Genomic DNA, 20,690 nt, shown 5'->3' with positions numbered 1-20,690 from the left:
ATTTCGACCTTCGTAAGCCCCATCGTTTTTAGTTGTCCCGAAACGTGCTCTATGTCTCTTTCTAGGCATCTGGTCGTTTCTCAGTAGGCAAATTTAACGGTAGCATTTTCCTTGGGATAGAGGCACCACCATGTTCATATCAGGCCCATATGACTCTCCTACGGGGTCTTGCCAGCTTTACACCATCTTTCTCCTTCTGACTCAGGACTAAAACTCTTGCATCGCATCGAGGAACAGAGTGATACACGACTGCGTTGTAGTCTCCAAGAAGCACCAGATCCAGCGACACCAGCGCCAACGGTGGGTCCATTCTTCTTCTTCAGCTCCTTATGTCGATGGTGTTGTCCGAAAAACCATCATGTCGAGTGAGTCAATGAGAGCCAGATACCTACTCAGGCTACTACTATCGGCCATACTAGCGCTATGGGAAGTAGGCATGAGGATTGGAAGCCCTTCTCGCCAGCTTGTGATTATCTGCTGACATCTCATGGTTCGGTCATCTGAAGGTTTTCCATGGTTTTGCGGGTCTTTCCTGCGGGGTCTCATCATGTGTATCTAAGGCTGATCCGAGTCTTTACCCCTATATTTCCACCGCTACAGTGCACACCGCTGCTCTCGTTCTCCCAACGCCAGATCTATCCTTGATCAGTACCACTAATACCATGTCTAGTGCTACTGGAAATCGTGTCGCTTTCATAACGGGCGCCGCTGCACAAGGTCGGTACCTCTCTCTGGTCTTATTGTATTCAACGAAATGCTTCTCACCATCTGTCACCGTCCATGATATGACTTTTCCGAATCGCTAGGACTAGGTCGCTCCATAGCTCTCCGACTCGCCGAAGATGGGTTCTCCCTGGCTCTCAACGACCTTCTTTCAAAGAAAGACATCCTCGAAGACCTTCAGGCTCAAATCCTCAAGTCCTATTCCGACAAACATCCCGGGCAGAAATGCATGATCACTACGGGCGACGTCTCTTCCGAAGAAGATGTAAAGAGGATGGTGGAAGAGGCGGTAGAGGAGCTTGGAAGTCTGAACGTGGTTCGTTACCTCTATCGTCTACCTTAGATGGTGCTGGTGTTTATTCATGATGTCTACTGGTCCTTGTCCGTCGGTGTGTAAGATGGTGGCTAATGCTGGAATATTGCCTGGATTTACGAGTTTCCTTGATAGTACGTCTGTTTTTCTCGCAGTCGTCTCCTGCGGTGATATCTCAACGCGCATCCCTTGTTCATTAGCGTCCCTCAAAGATCTCGATAGGATGTTATCTATCAATCTCAAAGGCGTGTTCTTGTGTTCGTGTTTTTTACCCCTCGCCCTTTTTTTCCCTGTCAAACACCCCTTCCGTATTAACCGCTCTTGACGCGAGCAGGCTACCAATACGCGGCTCGCCAGATGATCAAGCAAGGACGCGGAGGAAGGATCATCGGTGCCTGCTCCATCGCTGGGAAACAAGGACACCCGATGGCAAGTGCTTATAGCACCAGCAAGTTCGCAGTCCGTGGGCTGACGTAATCTGTCGGTGAGAATGTGTTCGTCCACCGTAGCGTGATGGTCAAGAGACTGACAAGGAATGTGGTCTTTGTTATAGCGGCGGAGCTGGGTCAATATGGAATCACTGTGAATGCCTATGCCCCGTGAGTGGTCTCTTCATACCGATAATTGAGTGTCTGGAATCTCAACGACTGGCAGAGGCTTTACGTCCACGGATATGCGTGAGCACATTCTTTTCTCGATAAATTCGGCCCGTCGATGTACCGTATCATCTGGGCAGTACGAAACCTCGCAACGCAGTCTCCCGACTCGAAAACCTTCTACACCAATGTTCGTCTGTCTATCCTTACCTTTCTCCATTTCAGGTACACAACTTACTTGATACCCATGTTGTCGTCGGTATATCCTAGTTGGAGGACACGACGGTCCTGTGTAGGCTCGGTAAGCCGGAGGAGATAGCGGCCTTAGTCTCATTCCTCGCTTCAGAGAACTCAAGCTTCATCACCGGTACGTGAAAGCCGTTACGCTTCGGCCGTCCCTAAGATGACGCATATGCTCACTATCCATTTATTTTATTTTGCTAACTCATGGGTGCATAGGTCAAAGTGTGAGTGGGCCACTCCATTTGTCTAACTTACGTTCGTGAGTGTGTACTGAGAATTGAATACGCTAGATCGTTGTCGATGGCGGAAGAATATTCGATTGATTCAAGATATCTCACTCTGTATCAGCCCAGCAAGGGCGATGTATTCCACGTGTATTTCGCCCAGCCAATGAAGCTATTGCTGATGGGCAGATCCTATAATCCACGACCGTCTACAGATCACGTCACCGCCTCAACATTCACAGAAATACACATCATCGTCAATCGCTGATCCGCTCCACGGATACTTACCCCCGCAGCCTCCAGGATTCTTGCTGCTCGCGCTGTGTACAGAAACGATTCTTAGCTGATTGGAACACGGGTAATGGTTGTAGAAACCTGCTGGACAACGTCAAGCTTTAATTAGCGAGACGGCTCACGGCTTACACCGCTAGGTATCATGGCAGTCTCACTGCTACGAACGACCCATCGCAAAGTGTTGGGTGCCATCGTCTGTGATGGATACGCGATGTTGGCTGTGGCTGCGGTATGTGGCTTCCGACCTGATTCCTCGAGACTTTCTCTCAATTTAGATGTTGTAGTGGATTGCCGGATCAGGAAGTGAAGGATGGTTGCCGATCTCAGACGAGCTTCAATTTCTATGGTCAAGAACGAACGCCACCCTTCCAAGGATCCATGTTTCACACACGGACCACCTTCATCGTATCCTCACATTTCCTTGCCCTCCAATAGCGAACTCAAGTGACTATTTTAATCCCTCTAGTGCTATAGAGCTCTGGTAAGTGAGAGGGATTGCGCTGAAACGCTTTACTCTTTAACGAATCTTGTTTCAGCTACAGCTATGAGGCACCGTATGCGATACATCCAAAGATAGGATCTCTATGATCTTCACTGCCGTTGTTCGCTGTTCTTTATCGATATTATTGTACCAACTATATTCGACGACCCCGTGTATCGAAACACGGTCAAAGGATCTGGAACCATACTATTTTCATGGCAGCTGACGCCCCTCCCTCCGTCCTGTTTGATTTGGTAGCTTTCCTACCAGTTACCACGATCGGAATACTTGTTCCCAGATCTGTTTGTTTCCATAGTATGTGTTCTCCGCCAGGTTTTTCTGATTGGTTTACTTAGCAGTGATCACTGTCTGACGGGGATGGTGCCTTGTTGGAAAGCTCCGCGGGCCTTATGAACCATATAACTTCCTTACTTCCTTCCTTCCGAAGAGCAGGTACTCATACTGATCTGCGCTTATCCTCGATGACTTCAATTCATTCAACTCTTGGAGCTCTGGAAATCGGGGTACTACTCATGCTGCTGCTATTTGGCATCATGATTGCACAGGCCTATACTTATTATCAGTCACAGTCGACAACCGATAACCGCATTCTCAGAATTCTAGTGAGTGAGAGCGCTGGACGATTTGGAAAGAGAACTAACGTGCTTTACTGCTAGGTACCCTTGGTCATGTACGCTTACCCAGCGAACGTATTTCTCCCGAGCACTTAATTTTGTACGCGTCCTGTAGCATCACGGAGACCTTTCATACAGGCCTCATGTGCGCAGACTTCTATATCACCTCAATCAGCGACTACGGTAATATCACGGAAATTGACGCAAACCATTGGACTGGAGTGTTCGCTCAGCCTGTCTGCAGCCTTTCCGTTGCCATGATTCAGGTCTGCCTATCTATGACTATATTATCACTATGCTGATGGGCGTATTTAGTGTTTTTATGCGTGGCGAATCCGTTGTATTTCGCGACAATGGCCCATTACGCTCATATCGTGGCTTGGTTCGGCCGTGCATGTTGGTACAGCGATAGGCCTCGCTGTTGTCTCGGATGGAATTCCGCTGTTGTCCACGCTTCTTGGCAACTATAGGTGGCTTGTCTGCGTCTGCGTTTCCGCAGCGGTCGCAGTTGACGTTCTTAACATGTCCGCCTTTTGCTATTGGTTGTGCAAAAGAAAGTCTGATTTCAGACAGTAAGAACTTTTCCAGTCCGATATGCTTCTTCAATCTGACGGTATCCGGACGGCAGATCCGCATCACACGGAGTTCTGAACATTCTCATCAGATGGACCATAGGTGTGTATATACCCCTGAGCTATGGAGAAACCGATCTGTACTGACCGCCATGCTCCTCTCTAGAGACAGGCATGCTGACCTTGTGAGCTGGATCGATTGTGGTGCACATTTTTGTAACTCAACTGTTGTATTATCCTCGTCTACTCCTTTTCGCCAACTGTAAGCATCGTCGCATCCTTAGAATTGGTATTTGTGAGTTCTCGTCTATTCCTCATACGTACGCACCGTTGGCTCACTTCTGTCCGTAGTTCCTGGTCTTACCGAATACATGTGAGCGTTCTCCCCGCAAATAGTGTACCGTTTTATTGACTGGAAATCAACCTCTAGTCTTGTTCATGTGCTTCATATCCTTCGGAACGAAAGGCAAGTCACTTTATCTGTTCTTGCACGGCAACGCCTAATTAGTATCTCAGTCTACTCAAATTCGCTTCTTGCTTTGTAAGTCTCACATACTCGGGCTCTAAACCCTACATATTGTGAATGTCGTCCGCAGATTGAATGGTCGATCGGCCCTCATCGAAAAGAGTGGTTACGCCTCGGGCGCCATGGACATGCAACCGCTCACCGTATACCCAGGTGCCAATGTGGGTCCGCTTTTCTTCCAAACATCGTTATGTAACTATAGTTGAAGGTTCGCACTAGACCCCGCATGTATCTGAATCTTCACGTCTAACGGGACGTTTTACAATGTCGATGTCCTCTTTTCCTCCTCATGTCAGAGTTTCAAACCGTTCTCTTGCATAAGCTGCGACTCCCCACATACCCCCGCAGTCTCCTGAGGATCTGATCCCGTTTTATTTCTTGGTCCCGACAACATATTATTCATCTGTTTGATAGAGATGCTTTTGTTTCCGACGAATGCGACTGATTCGCCCAAATTTTGAGATAACGAGATCAGTGTGGCGTCGCCACTTGACTGATGCCTCTCACACAATCTTCCGAAGCGGCCTGGCGGTCCTCATTTGCCTAATAATCTCGTTTTTGCTTCTCAAGTCAAGATGATCGTGCCCACCCGAGACATATTGCGATAATAACGACAGTGATTTGACAGACAAAACGGATCTTTTTCAAATACACCGGCATGAAGGACGACATCTCGAGATAGGTCGAGTATCACGGGGAGGATGGAGAAGTGGACTTCAACGGTTTCGCGAAAAGCTACGACGGTCTGATTCAGTTCTTTCATCGTCATAGATGACCTCCTTCCACTTTCCGAATCGTCGACGACTTCGGGGCTTGATTGTGTCCGAGCGTTGTCTCTCCCTTTCCCTTTCCCTCTATCTCAATACGGACATCAAGTCCTTCACAAGGTTGTCAGAAGGCTCATGTATGATCGTATACACCTCGGCAAGCCTGCTCTTACTCAACGCTACTGAACTGTATCAGAGAGCTTTGCCTGACATGTCCAACATAATTCAATTGCGATGCAGCGCTGCTCTCATACCACCCATGAAACTTCTCGAGGCACAAATAATGACGGAACACACGTCGTTCAAGAGAATAGATGTGATCCAAAGGAAATACGTCAGAGTTCACGAATTCTCCGAAACAAGAAACAAAGTACAATGTGCATCACAGCCCCTAGCCTTCCCTTCTCGCGTCCCGCGCAATGCATGGCCTCCTTTCCCCAGAAGCTGCCACAAATGAACCATGCAGCCAAAGAATCGATACACGCCCCTCTCGCCCGAAAACCCCATCTAAGTCTGGTCGCTGGTGGAAACGTGTCGCGTCGCGTATCACGGTGAATAGGTAGTGGTATAATGGCCAGAAATGCATAGGAAGATGACCATAGTCCAACCCTTTTCGCGGCAAAAAGGGTTAGAGTCGACCCTTGAAGACGTCTAGGAATTACGAGGACAAGGATGCCGCATATGCCTTGCCCATGATAGGACGTCGCTGCCAGGTTCGGTTAATAGTGGGTTGACGGATCGGAGGCTGAGGGAGAACGATAACATTAGTCCAGTCGTATGATAATCGATACATTGAAGAAACAGAATGGAAAAAAAAGTACAGTAGTTGATTAGGAGCGGGTTGAAATGGATCGCGCCGAGAAACGTGATGAACGTCGGGAAATAGAAAACTAAATAGAGACGGCGTGACGCACTAATTGACTTTCAGGAAGCACTTTCCCAACCACATACTTTCCAGCTCGAAACACGACCGGGAAGTCTCCCTAAAATTCGAACCACGGTGAACACAACAAAATATATGAGCGAACTCTCAACCGTGGGATTATATATTGTGACGAAGAGACGTACGTGGGTCGGCGCGGCCGACACCAAAAACCCGAAAGAGAGCAGGGAGATCACCCAAACGAAAACCTGCATACTCGGGGAGCGGCAAAGGTCTTGACGATACAGTGGAAATTGAGCCGGAGTCGGAGGACGATGCAAGCTGGGGCGAGCGTCTGTCACAGCACGATCTGAGAAGAAGAGTGCTTGGCTGGCCCTTATATACCGTCTCAAAGGAAGCTAGTGATAGAAGAGGATAGGTATGTATTCCCATGTCGTCAACGTACTCATCAGAGCGCGAGGACAGGATGCCGGAAGCGTCAAAGTAAGGTTTGACTGTGGGAGGAAGTGTGATTGCCATGGAGAACGGGACATCCCCGTAGCAGATCACAGTACGCATACATAAGAGAAAGAAGGAGGAAGATCATGAGCGGATTTTTCGAAGGGATGACCATGGGGATACGAACAGTCAAGAGGACAAACTGGGCGAGGATATGAATCTCTGTGGGAATAACCTGCATGGCGTACAGTGTGGCGTAATACCTAAATCTGTAAGTAGCGAACAGACGATGATCTCTGTCGGTGAAAGAAGATACATGGAGGCAGGGTCAGGCCCTGTCTTATGCTCAAGGCTCGAGGCAGTCTGGAACCATGGGTGCGGTCGTCTCAAAGCAGCACGACGGCTTCATCAAAAGCACAGACGCACGAGCTCCCGCTATGAAGCAAGGATCATAGCGGCAGAATACGTGTAGGGTATAGTGTTCGAGATGAATCACAAGCCTAGCATGTTAATTAAGTAGATGAGAAAGCTTGGAGAATATTACAGGAGCGAGCGTATGAAGCTGAGGACGGACGAACCGTCTGATACTCGGAATGTGAAACGATGCCATGAGAGTATCTACATCTTCATGAAGGCACGAGCGCTGATGCACAATGTGCCATTACGCCGTCCATGGAGCTTCCAGGTGGCGTAGTATCGTAAGCAGCACCTCGACACAAAACGCTTATTATGATAATGAAATACTCGAGGCTAGAGCTATCGATAGGAGAAGTCGGCTTAATACGAGCCAGTGCAGCAGACGAGGGGAGGAGAACCAGGTGGAGTGTCTCGATCTGCCAGCAAAAGCAACGGCTGATGCGGCGCACCCCATCGCAGCCGGAGAGACGACGCGCTCGGGATGTGCAAGAGGACGACAACATATTGTAAGCACCCATCGATAGTCTGATCTGATAGAGCAGAAAGAGCGCCAGTGTCAGTCAAGCTTCTTTGTTTGGCACGCCTCAATGATAGATGAACAAGGAAGGGTACATACTCGGCGACACGATAATTTGGCCTTAAATCAGGATGTGCGATGTTGCTGAAGAACTGTAACAGTTAAAATGAGGTAGGAGGCAAGTTGCGAGAAAGGCGAAACGCCAACGTGTTCCATGATTCATCTTGCGCTAGGCAGGGAGGTACTGGAGTAGGTTGGAGTGTCTCTCAAAATATACTGTTGACTCAGAGCGTAGAACTGTGCAGAGGCCGAAGTCGGATCAGAGAAAGTGATGGCACGATGAGGACGCAATGAGGAGCTGACGACAGCCATATACAGGAGGGTTGACAGACCCCAAGGAGGACGCTCTTCGGGTTTCTTAAAAGATAGGAGTGAGAGGGCTGCTTGGCGGCAAGAGACGGATTTCGAATCGCAACGACAACGAGCACATGGAAGGAAGGAAGGAAGGAAGGAAGGAAGGAAGGTAGATGAGTACCTTTCCATCGTGCAGCAGGCCCTGGTCCTATTACTGAGTGAGGTTGATCCCATAGAAGCGTATACTGCGGCGAGGTATAGGGGAAAATGGACCAACATTTCCCGGAGAGACTGCATGGGATGACTGAGAAGGTTTCAAGGGGAGGCTTGTAGTTAACTTGTGGTCGGCGCAGGAATGAGTAAGTAATCCGTCTTTTCAGAGGTTTTCAGCGGTATTGGTTCAGCAGTTCTGGGTAAAGATAGGATATACTTACAACGTCAGGCCACTACAGGCATTCAGTCGACAAGATGCACCCTATCAGGTCAGCACGAAAGAGCAGAGACATAACGTGGGGGAAGAGAACGAAAGCAAGCTATCGGTTGGCTATCGGTGCCACACGTGCTCCCACGGCCCATAAATGGAAAATTGTGGCGATTGCTCGTCGCGTGCTCATCGTCCTTCATCGTCGCGTTCGTCTTTGTGTTCGAACATCCACCATCTTCACAGCCGCTCATCATGTTCAAAATGCCGCTTTTCTCCAAGTATTCCCCCACTTTCCTGATTTAATGTGGATGTTTCTATACACAGTTCCATTCGATGTGTGGAGAGAGTCCTAGAGGCCGGTTGTTCCGAATCGCATTCGACATGTCAATCCAAGACCGGCTCAATTTCACCCGAACAGGATGGTCAGCCTGCCGTCGCTATACCAGTGAAATCTTCGCAGGCGCGTGGAGATGGCCTTCTCGTAAAAAGGAACTGTGACTGATTGAGAGATAACTCGAGGTATTCCGAATTCGACTGTCTATACAAGGCTGTCTTTACTCACTGACGCTTTCTTCCACCAATTGCATTTTAGAAACCACGGGCGTATCCTTCCCGGACCTGGACTATATAACCTCGATACATCTCCCCCACATTCCAACCAGAACTCTTCCACGTCAACCCCACCATTATTCCCTCATCAGCTCTTCAACATGGTCCTCAAGCTCTATGGAATGCCCGTATCTACCTGCACCAAGCGTGTAGCCACCGCACTCAAGGAGTTCAACGTTCCATACGAGCTCGTCGTCGTTGACCTAACCAAGGGCGCGCACAAGGCCCCGTCATTCACGGAGATCCAGCCGTTCGGACAGGTTCCCTACATCGTGCGTGACTTCGACTTGTTCTCTTCACTGTCGGTCTCCTTATCCCATCCCACCGTGCACGAGCTCCCACATCCTACATTTTTGCCTCTTCTCCCGTCGCTCCACCTTCGGTTATTCTCTTCCGCTCTCTTGGCACAGTCTATATGTCCCACACTCCGTTACACCCAGCTAGATGAGAGCTTCCCTTCCCTCTTCCGTCCACTCAGTTCACACTCATAACACTAACAACCTGATCTCGTTCTTCTCACCTCTCCGCATGTAGGACGACGACGGCTTCATCCTCTACGAATCCCGCGCCATCTGCCGTTACATCGCAGTCAAGTACGCCGCTCAAGGTCCCCAGCCTCCCCTCCTGCCCCCGACTACCGATCTCGCAAAGTACGCGAAGTTCGAGCAGGCCGTGAGCATCGAGATGCAGAACTTCGATCCGAGCGCGGCGAAGCTCGTTTTTGAGAAAGTGTTCAAGCCGTGCGTACCTTTTCTCTTTTCTATTGACGTTGTTTTATACCATGTCGTCTTCCCCTCCCGTTCATGGTGGTCTGATGTTTGTTTTCGTATGCTCGTGGTATCCTTGTTCTGTGCTCATTCCTGTCCAATTTCGTTCGCGACTCACCCCTGTATGATTTGATAGGTTCTTCGGAGGCACGCCGGATGACGCCGTCGCCGCGGAGCTGCTCAAAACTCTCGATGCGAAACTCGACGCGTACGAGACGATCTTGAGCAAGCAGAAGTACTTGGCCGGTGATGTGCGTACCTTTCCTTGGCCAAATGCTTCGTTCGCCGGATGCCTCGTCTTCCATCTACGACTAGTTTCTCACCTTGTCCATCCATCCATCAATCTACCGCTTTACACCCATCCCATTCGACTTTCCTCATCCCTTGACTGGTCATATCGGCATTTGGACAACACTGACCTTTCGTTCCGAACATCTATAGGACTACACCCTCGCGGATCTCTACCACCTCCCCTACGGCTACATGCTCGCCGCTGCTGGGTCCGATACTATGAGCAGAAGACCTAACGTTGGACGGTACGTCTCCTTCCTTCCGAAGTTTAACTCCTTGGACGTCTTCTCGAGAGTTTTCGGTGGTTCGGTCGGTGGGCCACACGCCACTTCGCTGTCTATTTGGTCCCTTCGTTCTTGTACTTCGGTATCCTCTACGTCGAAGTCTTCGGTTCCCCTCATTTTTGTATACCTTCTCATCATTCTTCATGTCCCGACCTTTTTCTCCCCATTCCTATACGGCGTACATTGGCTGACGACTGGACCTTTACCTCACTCTGTAGCTGGTGGAAGGATATCACATCCCGTCCGGGTTGGTTGGCCGTTCAGGACGGCGCCTGATCTGGATCTCCCGACCGGGCCTGTAACTGCGCTCCCTTCTCGATAAGGGTAGGTGTTGAATATGACATGTCGCAGCGGGTATTCGAGTGTGAGTGCGAGGGTGTGAGGGAGTACGATGTGCGGAAAGGCGATGTAAGATGCGTCGAATAGAATTTTGAAGTGAAGTGTTTTCTAGTCGCGTGTGGGCCCGTCGTCTGCGTCTATATGGTCGGCGCTCGGGGAACCTGGTCTTTGTTTAAATATGGCACATTATGGCTCATGCGCTCAGCAGGACTTGTGCTTGTGTGGTAGTCGGGTCAGGATTTGCGTTGTGGTGACGATATTCTCACTTTGGATGCTCATTGATGTGGTTCTGGTGCGCTGAGGACCGATGGTTTCGAACGAGGGTCTCTTTCGTTCAGCCAGGAGAGCAAGCTCTGCGGTAACGGTGATGGTCCACACCTGTACTAATGCTCTTACAGCTTATCATCCAATGATAATCCAAACATCTCGTTGGCTATGATCATCGTCGATATATGTTGCCAGTACGTCGCCTTAGCCTTGCCTTTATTCTCGGTCAACCCTCTTTCTCACTCAACTCGCAGACTGGAGGCCTAAGTCAGACGAGGTGAGTGTCGTTCTTGTGGCTAAGTGCGTCAACTATCTTGCCCATCTGATCGTTTCACTGGTCGTTTCTCGTGCATGGATTCAACAGCAGCGATGTACCCTGTACGAGCTTGATGTGCTCGTCGATAGCGAAGCTAGTGCTCCGTCCGATCGCCACATCAAGCCCAACGCCAAGGACAGCTAGCTACGAGCTACGACCTTGTTCATTGTCGGCACATCGCTTGGGGCGGCAACGGTCGCGATTGCGCATCACGCATTCCTTGCGCACGTCGACGGTCAGCCTATATATGCGAAAACCCAGTGTTGGATTCGAAATGGCAATAATGCACTCAGTATTACTGTTGTTAGGCGTCTCCTCCGCCTCTCGATCACGCTTGAGGGGGGTTGTTTTCGTCTTGTCTATCGGCATTTGTCAGTTCGTGAAGACTTCATGGTATGTTACTGCCTCGAAGGAGCACTACCTTGAAAAAGCACTACCAGGCACTTCGGGAACGGCAGTAACTGAGCACTATGACCCGAGAGGCCAAGTACTCTGCGGTTCATTTTGCCTCGTCTATCCGTATCCCGAAGGACAGTGATAGTCTTCATCTAAGGTCAGAGGAGGCGAGTGGCGCTGTTGGCGCCACATTCCGCGCCTCCGTCTCTTCCCACGGAGCCGGTTCTTCGCACTTTCTACGATCCTTCCTGGTTTCCGGCCCTTTCCACTTGCTTTTCACTCCTCTCGCTCCCTGCTGGTATAATCTCCATCGAATGATGCCAAATATCAGGCAGACTGAAGTCAACCTAACATTATCACATGGTACCCTGATCAGACTGCAGTCCTCTGATTATCTCATCTCGATGCCAAATTCATCAGGACGTGTCTCGCCTCCTTTCTCTCCACCCAGCTACCATCCATGTAGCGAGTTTCTATTGCCTGCCTCTACTGCTTCTCTGCGTCTGGGCCTGATGGCGTCTTCATCTTACTGGCGACATCGGTAAGCGCATCGGACGCACTAGGGATCCGAGGCTCTCTCGTTCCCATCATGTCGGAAGTACTGACGCCCTCAGCATGCCCGGCGAAGTGCTCAAGCATGCCGTGAGGAAGCGATACTTGCTTGGATGGCGAGGCTGTGGATTGGGAGTGCTGGTCCATAGACTCTGCGGTCGTATCTTCTGAGACAGTATGTGGATGACCAGGCGGCATTAGGGCGTCTGGACCAGGATCGACAGCGCTTGAGAACTGTCGTTCTTTCCATCTTCTATGTGGTCCATGGTGATCGTTGTCGACTTTACGATTCATTTTGTCTGAACTCGCTTGCATGTAGGTACGAGAAGACGAGGCGTGTCGTAGAGGGTGTGGGAAATAGAGGGTACGTTCGTAGAGACCGCATCTATTGCATACCTACATCAACCACGCACGTCGAAGTTCTTGTCAGCATCACCTTTTAACTATGCGGATTTGATAGATATAGGGCCACGAGAATATGGAGACATACAACTTTTCCTGGTTTCTTGACCGAGCGTCTCCAACTCGGAGGTGTGGTTGTCGCACAGTTGGAACATCTACGTCGTACTTGTTTGGTGGGTGTGACTTTCACGTCGTCGGTGTACGTGATTTTCGGTTGTTCGGGTTCCGATTCTTTCTGGTCGTGAGCAAAGTCAGCGTTTGTCCCGCTGGCTTTCGGTTCAGCACCGAAGATCTCCACGGGAATGAAGGTGGAGGCGCCGATGGAGAGGTGTTGTACGCTGGCTGTAGATGGATGCTCTGATCTCAGAATATACCGAAATCTCAGAGACTGGAGAACAACGTACGTTCAGGCATGATGCGTGAGTGCAGATGAGGTGACGTTGTTACAGTGTGAGGACGCAAGGGTGGGAAAGCGGTGGGGACGAAGGCCTCCCGCTGTTTATATACTCTATGGATCCTTATCTCATCACACGCTGTGAGCACAGCTCCGTGAATATCTACGGGTGATTGCGAGACGGCCCCTAACAAAGGCGAGAAAGGTAGCAACGTACATCACTCCATCGTGATCATTCTCAGGCCCAAGGTGAATGCCGATGCGGACCACTCTCGGGAGATGGACTCCGAAAATAAGTAAATGGCAGAAAGAGAACGTTTGAGGGCCAGATATAAATGAGCAGAACAGTTTAGTGATCAAGTCGTGACTTATTATAAGCCATGGGAGAACTTCGACGGGAATATTAACGATGAAGGTATAGCAAGCACTATCTTGACGGGCATCAGCACCCTTGTGTACGGGCAGAAATCTCTACAACGTGGCGCAGGACGATTAATTGCTTGATACAAAGTCGTAAGTACGTTGAACAAAGCAAGGATCTATAGTAGCGACGAGGTTCGTCCCAAGGAAAACAATACTAGTCTTTCGATAACCATGATTCCAAATCCTAAGTGATACGTCAACCCAAGAGATTCGACAAGGATTCTGCGTATCGATTGGGGTTGAGGTTCGGGCGAGGGTGATAAATAGGGCTCGGGTGTAGATTGAGGTATTTCCTCTTGCGTTGAAAGGGTTGGAATGTGGCGGCTATGGACAAGATGTACGAGGTGCGGATCTGGTGAAGGGTGCAGATCGAGATGTATCGCGGCATTGAAAAGTGTCGAGATCGATATACCGGGAATGACTTAGGTGCTAGCGCTGGCGAGGTGGATGACATGCTTTTGGACCCCCGGATGACGTATCTGCTAGCTGTTTCTTTTGCATACCACCATTTCTGCTCGTCTTCTAGACCGAAACCTCCTAGTAGAATATTCCGCCACATGCTCACGATACTCCGGACATCAATCAGACTGGGTTTGTGGACAGTAGCGTAGCGGTGGGGGTTGCGAAGGTGGAAGAGAAAGATGGGCGGAAATCGTCGTAGGGGGGCGTTAGAGGAAAGGGTGGCGCGGTATGAGGGAGGAGAAGCGTGGCGTGAGGGAGGAGAAGCATGGTCAAAGGATGAAGGGCGAGGACGAAATGGGTTCGATAGGTCCTAACGGACAACAGAACGTGGGTTTTGATGACGTTCGCTAACTGACACGGAGAAGCCAGATTCATGAAAATGAACAGTGATGTCCGAATGGCATAAGGCAAAAGGGGGTCTAAGGACGTACCGAGCGATGACCGTTTACTCCAGCTGGATAGAATTCGCTCATATCTCGTTCGGTAAACAAATCCTTCTCTGCTATCTCTCCTTGAATGCTAATCACCCCGACCATCGCACTCCGTCGGACCTATGCCTCGGATTTGCGATCTTACGGCCATTTCTCCTGATGGAGCAGATAATCTATGTGATTCTAATAGACGTTGAGCATGACGGTGAGTATGAAGGACGGGAAAGAATAAAAAAATACAATAGACTGGACAGTAACGAGAGTTGAACGAGAGGCGGAAAATTAATGGTTCGGGTGAATCGACTTCGGAATTCGTATAGAGGCAGACCGTCCCCATAGCAAGAGAAAGTGCGATACCATTAAGATCATTGCCCTCTACGACCAAACAGACTAGGCTCCTCGGGCAACTCAATTCCGGGGACCACAGGAAAAGGACGGTGGGCTAGCAGAAGAAATGACAGTGAGATAGCCTTCAAGACGACGAATGAGATGCAAGAGTGACTCACGTCGTGCACCATCAAGTAATAGCTCTACGAGGTCCTTACTTTCTTCCAGTGTAGTACTCGGGTCTTCGAGCCTCGCCAAGATCATGGAACTTTCATCCCGAGTGAGCAGGTCACTGTTACTCTCCGATCCACTGTCACTTCTCTCGTCATCGTCAGAATGCATGACGTCCATCGCCATCTGATCACTCCCAGACATACTACCAGGCGTCGCGCTGCCATCTTCATTCGCACTTGACGATGTGCATGGTACCTGTGAAGATACGCCTGTCTGACGGGGGAGGATAGGGACGCTTGGAACAGCTGTCGGGGGGAGTTCGACCGTGGAATTGGGCGGGCGGTAATAAATTAAGTCGTAGGCCTCGAGGGTTAGCTGCGCGAGCTCGAGCTGGCGGTCCGTCAAAGTAGCAAAACCATAGTCCTTCTCGTGATGCCGAAGCTTCAGACCCGCGTTGAGAATGAGAAGGAACGGGTTCACGTAGTTAAGTACGGTGTCTTTTCGGGAAGTGTAGGAAAAGGGAGGGTATGGCGCTGAGTCGGACGGGGAGCCTCTTTCGCGGAGTTCGCGGTCGATGACGGCCCAGTCGGCGTAGGTTGGCGGTTCAAGCGTTTTGAGCGCGACGAGATGCTGACCTCGCGGGAGGAAGAGCGCAGGATGGAGAAGGATGAGGTCGAACTTCGTATGGATCAGGGCGCGGTTGGACCACTGCAGAAACGATAGGACCGAGCTTGATGAGGTCTGATTTGAGTTTAAGATACGCACAGGAATAAACCGAGGACTGCTCGGGGCTGGGAGCGCCACCATTTTGTCCCACTTCAGGTTCGCCTCCCTCAAAATTTCGATCACCTCTTGCAGCGACTCCTTGCTTAGTGTAATGGCGTACGTGGTATATGATTCCAGGTGTCGGTGAAACGGTGGATACACTGGATCACATTAGCCAGACACATAAGGATTACGGTCTATAAAGGGGGAATGTCGTACAAAGAATCATATTCTCTAAGCTATCCAGCGTAAAGTCTCTAGTTCGGCGCACGATAGCCAGTACATTCGTCAAAAAATGGAACTGGAGGGCGAAGTAAAGACGGGTTGTTGGCGACGATGAGATTGAATGGAGCTCACCACGTCGCTCACTCGTTTGTTATCACTTTCATCATGAATCTCAGTCACTATGTGGACTGGTTCAAGAGAAAGACAAGAAAATCCAGTGATGAAGCAACCAATATCTCCCTCGAAGCGGGCTCTGTCCTCGTTAAAGGCCTTAGCAGTCCGGCTGTGAGATATTGTGGTCGACGTCGAGCCTTGTCCGGTTGGTGTTGGAGATGCGCGCCTGCGGGGAAGATCGTCCAAGGTAACACCAGGTGTTGTGGAATTTGGAAACTGGATTTGGCATATAGAGCGACATGAAATTATCCATAACTCTCGACATGATGAACAATGCACGCAGTGCTAGTGGAGGGCGACGAGAGGAGACGAATTTTGAAAAGCTGCTTCAACGCCTACGTAATCCGATTTTTGTCACGCCCCCGCGTCATCGTCCGCATCAGTGTTTGTGGAGCTTAGAGTCTACACTCGACGTGGTTGGTCTGCGGTATTCTCGTCGCATGGAAAAATCTGACAATATTTGAGAGAAATCTATAGCCTCAGTAGAAGAGCCGTCCTTGGAAGTGTTAGTGGCAAAAATACCCAGCCCATGCAGCGCCGTCTAGAAAACACCGCGTTGTGCAGAATCTAAGCTCCGCAAACTCTCTAAAGCTTCCTCCCGATACATATAAACACTGACAGCATCCTGTATTTCTGCACGCATATACTCGGGTACAAGACCATACGAAGGCAATATTCCCCTACATTTCAGAGCTCTGAACTTCCTCGATCCGTGGTCTGCTGCGAACGGAAAAGAGCATGCACCAATTCAACCTCGCTTTCAACTGTCATCTGCGCACGACTGAGTGACGTTTTCCTATGGAGGATGAACACACGTCAATTGAACTCGTATCTCACCAAGATGATAGAAGAAACCTGTCCATGCACCCATATTCCCGACCAAAGACCATGTTTGAGCATCCCTCCACAACAAGTTTCGCTTCCGACCTGGTGTATCCTGTGGCAAGTTTGGTTTCCCAGGCCATTACAGAGCAATCGTTCACTTTAACCGGATCTAGCGACCAGTATCCAAACCAAGGTGCGATTATCCCGACAGAGGGTAAGGGGTATTCGAAGAAATAGAGCACGGGAGGAAAGGTTGAAAGCTTTCCTTTCGATCCATGCTTGATGCCGTCGCCGTCAAACCTTGCGAAGCCGCGCAGAGTGGCATTGGTCACTGCGAGTAGTGCTTAAGAATGTAAGCTGCCTGAAATACATCTAGCATGCAGTCACGTACTAAGGCAAATCTTAGATGGAGGGATGTGTGCTTCTTTGGCGATATCGAAGGCATTCTCGTATAGGACGCGACGGCTCTGAGACCTTATTCTTCTGGCAACAGGAGCACGCTTCATAAAATTCAAGCTGTCTTCTGGACGGGGCTTATTGATTGTATATCTATTTTCATCCTCAATATTCCCCATTGTTGTCACCAATTTCGTAAAGGATAGTGTTCTCGAGGATCGGGCTCCCATGGAGTAGATTTTTGCCATAGGGTGCAGAGTTGACCCCGATATATATGTAGCACGGACGGGTGGACGTGGTCCTCGAGTGGCCACGATGGACTCTTCCTCTCGGTTTTTGTCCATAGCAGGGAATTTAATGCATGATACGGATTGGAAAGTTATGGCTAGCATTAAGCTGATGATGGCAAAGCTCGGTTCATAGACGTTTTTGGGGAGAACACCGTCGTCTCTGCTTTTGGGCTAGTCACTTCTATTTTTATCCGAAGGAGAAGGCCCATCGCGTTCTGCGTATGTAGGAGTTATAGGCGTGTTCGGGTCGAGTAGATGGTGGGTCGAGTAGATGGCATAACAGTCGCCGAGTGGGTCAACAAAAGTAGATCATCATAGTATGTGCGACCGGATTACAGTGGGCCACAGCGTCGAAACAGGACATCAACATCCCAAGTGCAGATCGTAAGACGAGCTCTGTGAGGCGCACAATACGGGCATGCAGTCCAATCATCGTGCATACGACTTAAAGACAGAGCATCGTCGCCGATGACATGTATAACAAGAAGCAGTGAGAGTGTCATGCAAGAACTTACCATGAAGTAAGAGAGGAGGCGTGTAGAGAGCCCAAGCTTGTCCGAAATATTCTTCAGCCTTCCACCAGTTGGATCGTTCGGAGAGCGTAGCTTTTAAGACCCCACATATATCGCGTTTTCGAAGCAGTGAAGGAGAGTGTGATCATGGTACCGTCTGAAGACATACAAACGCAAAGGTCAGCAGTGTAAGTACCGGACGGTGGTGAGGAAAGAGTGCGCACGATTAGTTGGCCATTCCATCCTTCATCTATAGTTTCACCAAGTAAAATGATCTTCCTGTCCTGTACGATACACGCAGGACTTGAAGACCGCAGGTTTCAGGAGTAGGTAAGTACTGAAGGACGACTGATCTCGATGATGTGACGAGGAGGAAAAGAAACGAAAATCAACATCCGTGACTGTCGCGATCGAGACGCGTCCCGTCACTTCTGTCACAATGTGACGTCACGCGCTATCGGTTAGCGACGCCACACGAAGTGCCACGGGCATTGTTAAAGAATCGAAACCACCATCACCTCAGAGCCAGAAAGCTCGTCGACTGGGACTCTCTGGGAAAATGACTTGCTACTGTTCTCGATCTGCTATTTTGTGACAACTCCGATTGAAGACAAGGTGTCAGAGCAGGCGAGCAAACTTGGAGAAACATCCGTATTCGACGGAGCTCTCGAAGTTGGATCTCGTTCGCCACTCCTTCCTATCGTCCCATATGGACCTGTTTTTGTTTCTGACACTAGGATATGCATCACGCTCTTCGCGATCGACTTGGATCGGCTCCAAGGTGCGTGTTCACGCTTTCGTTCTATCTGAACCGACTCTTCCCTTGGTCGCAAGATGGCCGTGGCTTTCGTCACCAGTTGTATCTCAACTCATTTCGAGACAGGCTTCTGGAGTGTTCTCTAGTGTTGACGGTATCCCGAGCCGAATGGCGTACCGACTATGGACACCGAGACGTTCACTGGCCGCGTCGACAGGTCGTGAGGCATTGCAATGAGTGCAGCTCCGCACCTCCGGATAGGTCTGTACGTGCTGATCTTGTTAACTTAATGTTATTGTGGCATGGGCTGAACTGGATGCAGGGTAATGAACGGTATGATAGGAGATGATGACATTGGATCTACAGGGCTATGCCTCGGAGCTCCTGACATAACAGCCATGCTATCCGTACCCAAAGCGATTCAAAGCGTAAGCAAAGCCCATCCGCTCGCGATTATCACGGTAAGTCCCAACAAAATTCATCATCATCCTGTGTATCTCCTATCCATCCCTTCCCGTTTGATGCTCGATATCAACGAACACATGTATCAGAAATGAAACCTTCGACGTAGATCATACTGCTGTAACACTTGAACGTCTTTGGGTTATCATCAGCATCTGAATTCCGCCGTCCACCATCCGTCTATCACTTCTCCGTGATCGTGATTATCAGCCTTCGAGGCGTTCATCCTGCCCCCTATCTATCTCTCATCGCCCCCAAGTCCGCCGGATGACGAACTTGAGCTATGCCCCACGCTTCCCCAGAGGCCATACTCCATTAGGACTCGACGGACGCAATGGTGCGGGTTGCGCTCTCCAGTGTGAGAGCGGCCGAGCCTACATATGTTCTCTCATAGAACCAAACCTAGCAGAGCCTCCGTGCGATGAAACCTTGTACACTCTTAGTAGGGACACAGCAGGTCTAATCTAGCTGCTGTATGACTCTGTAAAGTGCGTATTGTCTCGGATGCCGAGGAAAGGGTTGTTCTGCACAGCAGCGGGCGGGAAGTGAGCCGCTGGTATGTCAGGACAACCCTAGAACTAAGGACATGCGCACAGCTGTATTCGGGAGTATGAGCGTTGCGTTTGTGTCGAGGAAAGGACTCGGCGTCACTGAGACTGTCCGTGCATCAAGCACTGATGACCGGTCTTTAATTATCTCGCTAATTGAATACTCATCCATTGATGCCATCGTCGCTGGCTCAACCCATCTCGAAAACCCGATTGCCGAGCGTCGGTTTTGATACGGTCAACGTCTAACTTTAGGAAGAACGGGGCGCTTTGGCCTCAAGGCGCCCCGAGGAGAGCGTTCACCTGGGGGCAGAAATACCTCCCATCGCCCTGTGGCACGACCAGAGATCCTTCATCGGGACAATTCTTCCCATTGCCACACATCCAGTCTGGGATAAAGATCGCGCGTGCCGCCAATAGGTACACAAGGATACACACGAAGCCATCGCACTCGAGTCTCGCCGTCGTGTGTTCCGCACACGAATGAAACCCAAGTATCACGTTCCCGTCCACAAGTCAGATAGTTCCTTTCCTGTCCGTGATGGGTCCGCTCAACCTTTCCGTCATTGGGCCCATCTCCGACCGACCTCGTCAGATCCTCTCACTGATGCGAATGCTTTGCGATCTAGTCTAGAACTCGCATTGAAATGCCCATATGGCAGGCCCAACCCCGCCGTACGTCCACCCCCGCTCTCTCCCTGCCGTGCGATCATTGAATCAAATCCAGTGCCTCAACGCCCATGATGACCTTGTCGATCCCCATGTGGCCCGCGCACGCCGTGTTCCCCTTCCGCCATAGCGCAATCTGGCAACATCGTCCGATTCGCAGTCCGTTTCTTCTTTCCGCCCGAGGTCATTCACTTTCTCTTGTTCCGGAAGTACGTACATGTCTGCT

At 50.0% G+C, this 20,690-nt stretch overlaps 8 protein-coding genes across 8 annotated transcripts; 5 read left to right on the top strand and 3 right to left on the bottom strand.

The window, feature by feature from the left end:
• Positions 1 to 662: 662 nt before the first annotated feature.
• Positions 663 to 2,198, top strand: STEHIDRAFT_156690 (NAD-P-binding protein; the record flags this gene model as incomplete). The annotated part of the gene is made up of 11 exons (XM_007304033.1): positions 663 to 717; positions 807 to 1,039; positions 1,122 to 1,170; positions 1,237 to 1,293; positions 1,371 to 1,499; positions 1,590 to 1,635; positions 1,691 to 1,713; positions 1,773 to 1,822; positions 1,903 to 1,999; positions 2,092 to 2,099; positions 2,166 to 2,198. 11 exons carry the CDS (start codon positions 663 to 665, stop codon positions 2,196 to 2,198), a joined length of 780 nt encoding a protein of 259 aa, XP_007304095.1.
• A 141-nt stretch (positions 2,199 to 2,339) lies between these two features.
• On the top strand, positions 2,340 to 3,354 carry STEHIDRAFT_121352 (uncharacterized protein). The gene is made up of 3 exons (XM_007304032.1): positions 2,340 to 2,622; positions 2,678 to 2,874; positions 2,930 to 3,354. The coding sequence occupies exons 1-3, from the start codon at positions 2,536 to 2,538 to the stop codon at positions 2,979 to 2,981; spliced, it is 336 nt and encodes a 111-aa protein (XP_007304094.1). The 5' UTR covers positions 2,340 to 2,535; the 3' UTR covers positions 2,982 to 3,354.
• A 2-nt stretch (positions 3,355 to 3,356) lies between these two features.
• On the top strand, positions 3,357 to 4,085 carry STEHIDRAFT_57621 (uncharacterized protein; the record flags this gene model as incomplete). The annotated part of the gene is made up of 3 exons (XM_007303936.1): positions 3,357 to 3,497; positions 3,599 to 3,775; positions 3,825 to 4,085. The coding sequence occupies 3 exons, from the start codon at positions 3,357 to 3,359 to the stop codon at positions 4,083 to 4,085; spliced, it is 579 nt and encodes a 192-aa protein (XP_007303998.1).
• Positions 4,086 to 5,679: 1,594 nt separating this feature from the next.
• On the bottom strand, positions 5,680 to 6,595 carry STEHIDRAFT_121350 (uncharacterized protein). The gene is made up of 3 exons (XM_007304031.1): positions 6,443 to 6,595; positions 6,289 to 6,357; positions 5,680 to 6,119 (listed from the first exon to the last, which is right to left on the bottom strand). Exons 1-3 carry the CDS (start codon positions 6,509 to 6,511, stop codon positions 6,033 to 6,035), a joined length of 225 nt encoding a protein of 74 aa, XP_007304093.1. The 5' UTR covers positions 6,512 to 6,595; the 3' UTR covers positions 5,680 to 6,032.
• A 2,505-nt stretch (positions 6,596 to 9,100) lies between these two features.
• On the top strand, positions 9,101 to 10,852 carry STEHIDRAFT_97005 (glutathione S-transferase-like protein). Its single transcript, XM_007304030.1, has 5 exons — positions 9,101 to 9,288; positions 9,551 to 9,756; positions 9,920 to 10,034; positions 10,225 to 10,319; positions 10,577 to 10,852. The coding sequence occupies exons 1-5, from the start codon at positions 9,118 to 9,120 to the stop codon at positions 10,632 to 10,634; spliced, it is 645 nt and encodes a 214-aa protein (XP_007304092.1). The 5' UTR covers positions 9,101 to 9,117; the 3' UTR covers positions 10,635 to 10,852.
• Positions 10,853 to 12,006: 1,154 nt separating this feature from the next.
• Positions 12,007 to 13,044, bottom strand: STEHIDRAFT_139303 (uncharacterized protein; the record flags this gene model as incomplete). Its single annotated transcript, XM_007304029.1, has 4 exons — positions 12,007 to 12,613; positions 12,642 to 12,664; positions 12,719 to 12,972; positions 13,035 to 13,044. 4 exons carry the CDS (start codon positions 13,042 to 13,044, stop codon positions 12,163 to 12,165), a joined length of 738 nt encoding a protein of 245 aa, XP_007304091.1. The 3' UTR covers positions 12,007 to 12,162.
• A 1,661-nt stretch (positions 13,045 to 14,705) lies between these two features.
• Positions 14,706 to 16,246, bottom strand: STEHIDRAFT_131045 (uncharacterized protein; the record flags this gene model as incomplete). The annotated part of the gene is made up of 6 exons (XM_007304028.1): positions 14,706 to 14,782; positions 14,847 to 15,549; positions 15,607 to 15,767; positions 15,826 to 15,907; positions 15,964 to 16,171; positions 16,200 to 16,246. The coding sequence occupies 6 exons, from the start codon at positions 16,244 to 16,246 to the stop codon at positions 14,706 to 14,708; spliced, it is 1,278 nt and encodes a 425-aa protein (XP_007304090.1).
• Positions 16,247 to 18,675: 2,429 nt separating this feature from the next.
• On the top strand, positions 18,676 to 19,224 carry STEHIDRAFT_147014 (uncharacterized protein). The gene is made up of 3 exons (XM_007304027.1): positions 18,676 to 18,809; positions 18,912 to 19,050; positions 19,108 to 19,224. The coding sequence occupies exons 1-3, from the start codon at positions 18,769 to 18,771 to the stop codon at positions 19,132 to 19,134; spliced, it is 207 nt and encodes a 68-aa protein (XP_007304089.1). The 5' UTR covers positions 18,676 to 18,768; the 3' UTR covers positions 19,135 to 19,224.
• The last annotated feature ends 1,466 nt before the right edge of the window (positions 19,225 to 20,690 follow it).

This window comes from Stereum hirsutum, assembly GCF_000264905.1.
Source record: "Stereum hirsutum FP-91666 SS1 unplaced genomic scaffold STEHIscaffold_7, whole genome shotgun sequence".
Taxonomy (NCBI): domain Eukaryota; kingdom Fungi; phylum Basidiomycota; class Agaricomycetes; order Russulales; family Stereaceae; genus Stereum; species Stereum hirsutum.
This window is presented reverse-complemented; position numbering and strand designations above follow the sequence as displayed.

What these genes read in the sequence shown, in the direction of transcription:
- STEHIDRAFT_121352 (XM_007304032.1), top strand. Translation starts at nt 2,536, where the DNA reads ATGGCAGTCTCACTGCTACGAACGACCCATCGCAAAGTGTTGGGTGCC. An exon ending in CGATGTTGGCTGTGGCTGCG is followed by an intron (nt 2,623 to 2,677) that starts GTATGTGGCTTC and finishes TAGATGTTGTAG; the next exon opens with TGGATTGCCGGATCAGGAAG. An exon ending in TCTAGTGCTATAGAGCTCTG is followed by an intron (nt 2,875 to 2,929) that starts GTAAGTGAGAGG and finishes ATCTTGTTTCAG; the next exon opens with CTACAGCTATGAGGCACCGT.
- STEHIDRAFT_121350 (XM_007304031.1), bottom strand. Translation starts at nt 6,511, where the DNA reads ATGCAGGTTTTCGTTTGGGTGATCTCCCTGCTCTCTTTCGGGTTTTTG. An exon ending in TGTCGGCCGCGCCGACCCAC is followed by an intron (nt 6,358 to 6,442) that starts GTACGTCTCTTC and finishes TTCGAATTTTAG; the next exon opens with GGAGACTTCCCGGTCGTGTT. An exon ending in TGCTTCCTGAAAGTCAATTA is followed by an intron (nt 6,120 to 6,288) that starts GTGCGTCACGCC and finishes GTTCTCCCTCAG; the next exon opens with CCTCCGATCCGTCAACCCAC.
- STEHIDRAFT_97005 (XM_007304030.1), top strand. Translation starts at nt 9,118, where the DNA reads ATGGTCCTCAAGCTCTATGGAATGCCCGTATCTACCTGCACCAAGCGT. An exon ending in AGAAGTACTTGGCCGGTGAT is followed by an intron (nt 10,035 to 10,224) that starts GTGCGTACCTTT and finishes GAACATCTATAG; the next exon opens with GACTACACCCTCGCGGATCT. An exon ending in AGAAGACCTAACGTTGGACG is followed by an intron (nt 10,320 to 10,576) that starts GTACGTCTCCTT and finishes CTCACTCTGTAG; the next exon opens with CTGGTGGAAGGATATCACAT.
- STEHIDRAFT_147014 (XM_007304027.1), top strand. Translation starts at nt 18,769, where the DNA reads ATGCATCACGCTCTTCGCGATCGACTTGGATCGGCTCCAAG. An exon ending in CGACTTGGATCGGCTCCAAG is followed by an intron (nt 18,810 to 18,911) that starts GTGCGTGTTCAC and finishes ATTTCGAGACAG; the next exon opens with GCTTCTGGAGTGTTCTCTAG. An exon ending in CCGCACCTCCGGATAGGTCT is followed by an intron (nt 19,051 to 19,107) that starts GTACGTGCTGAT and finishes AACTGGATGCAG; the next exon opens with GGTAATGAACGGTATGATAG.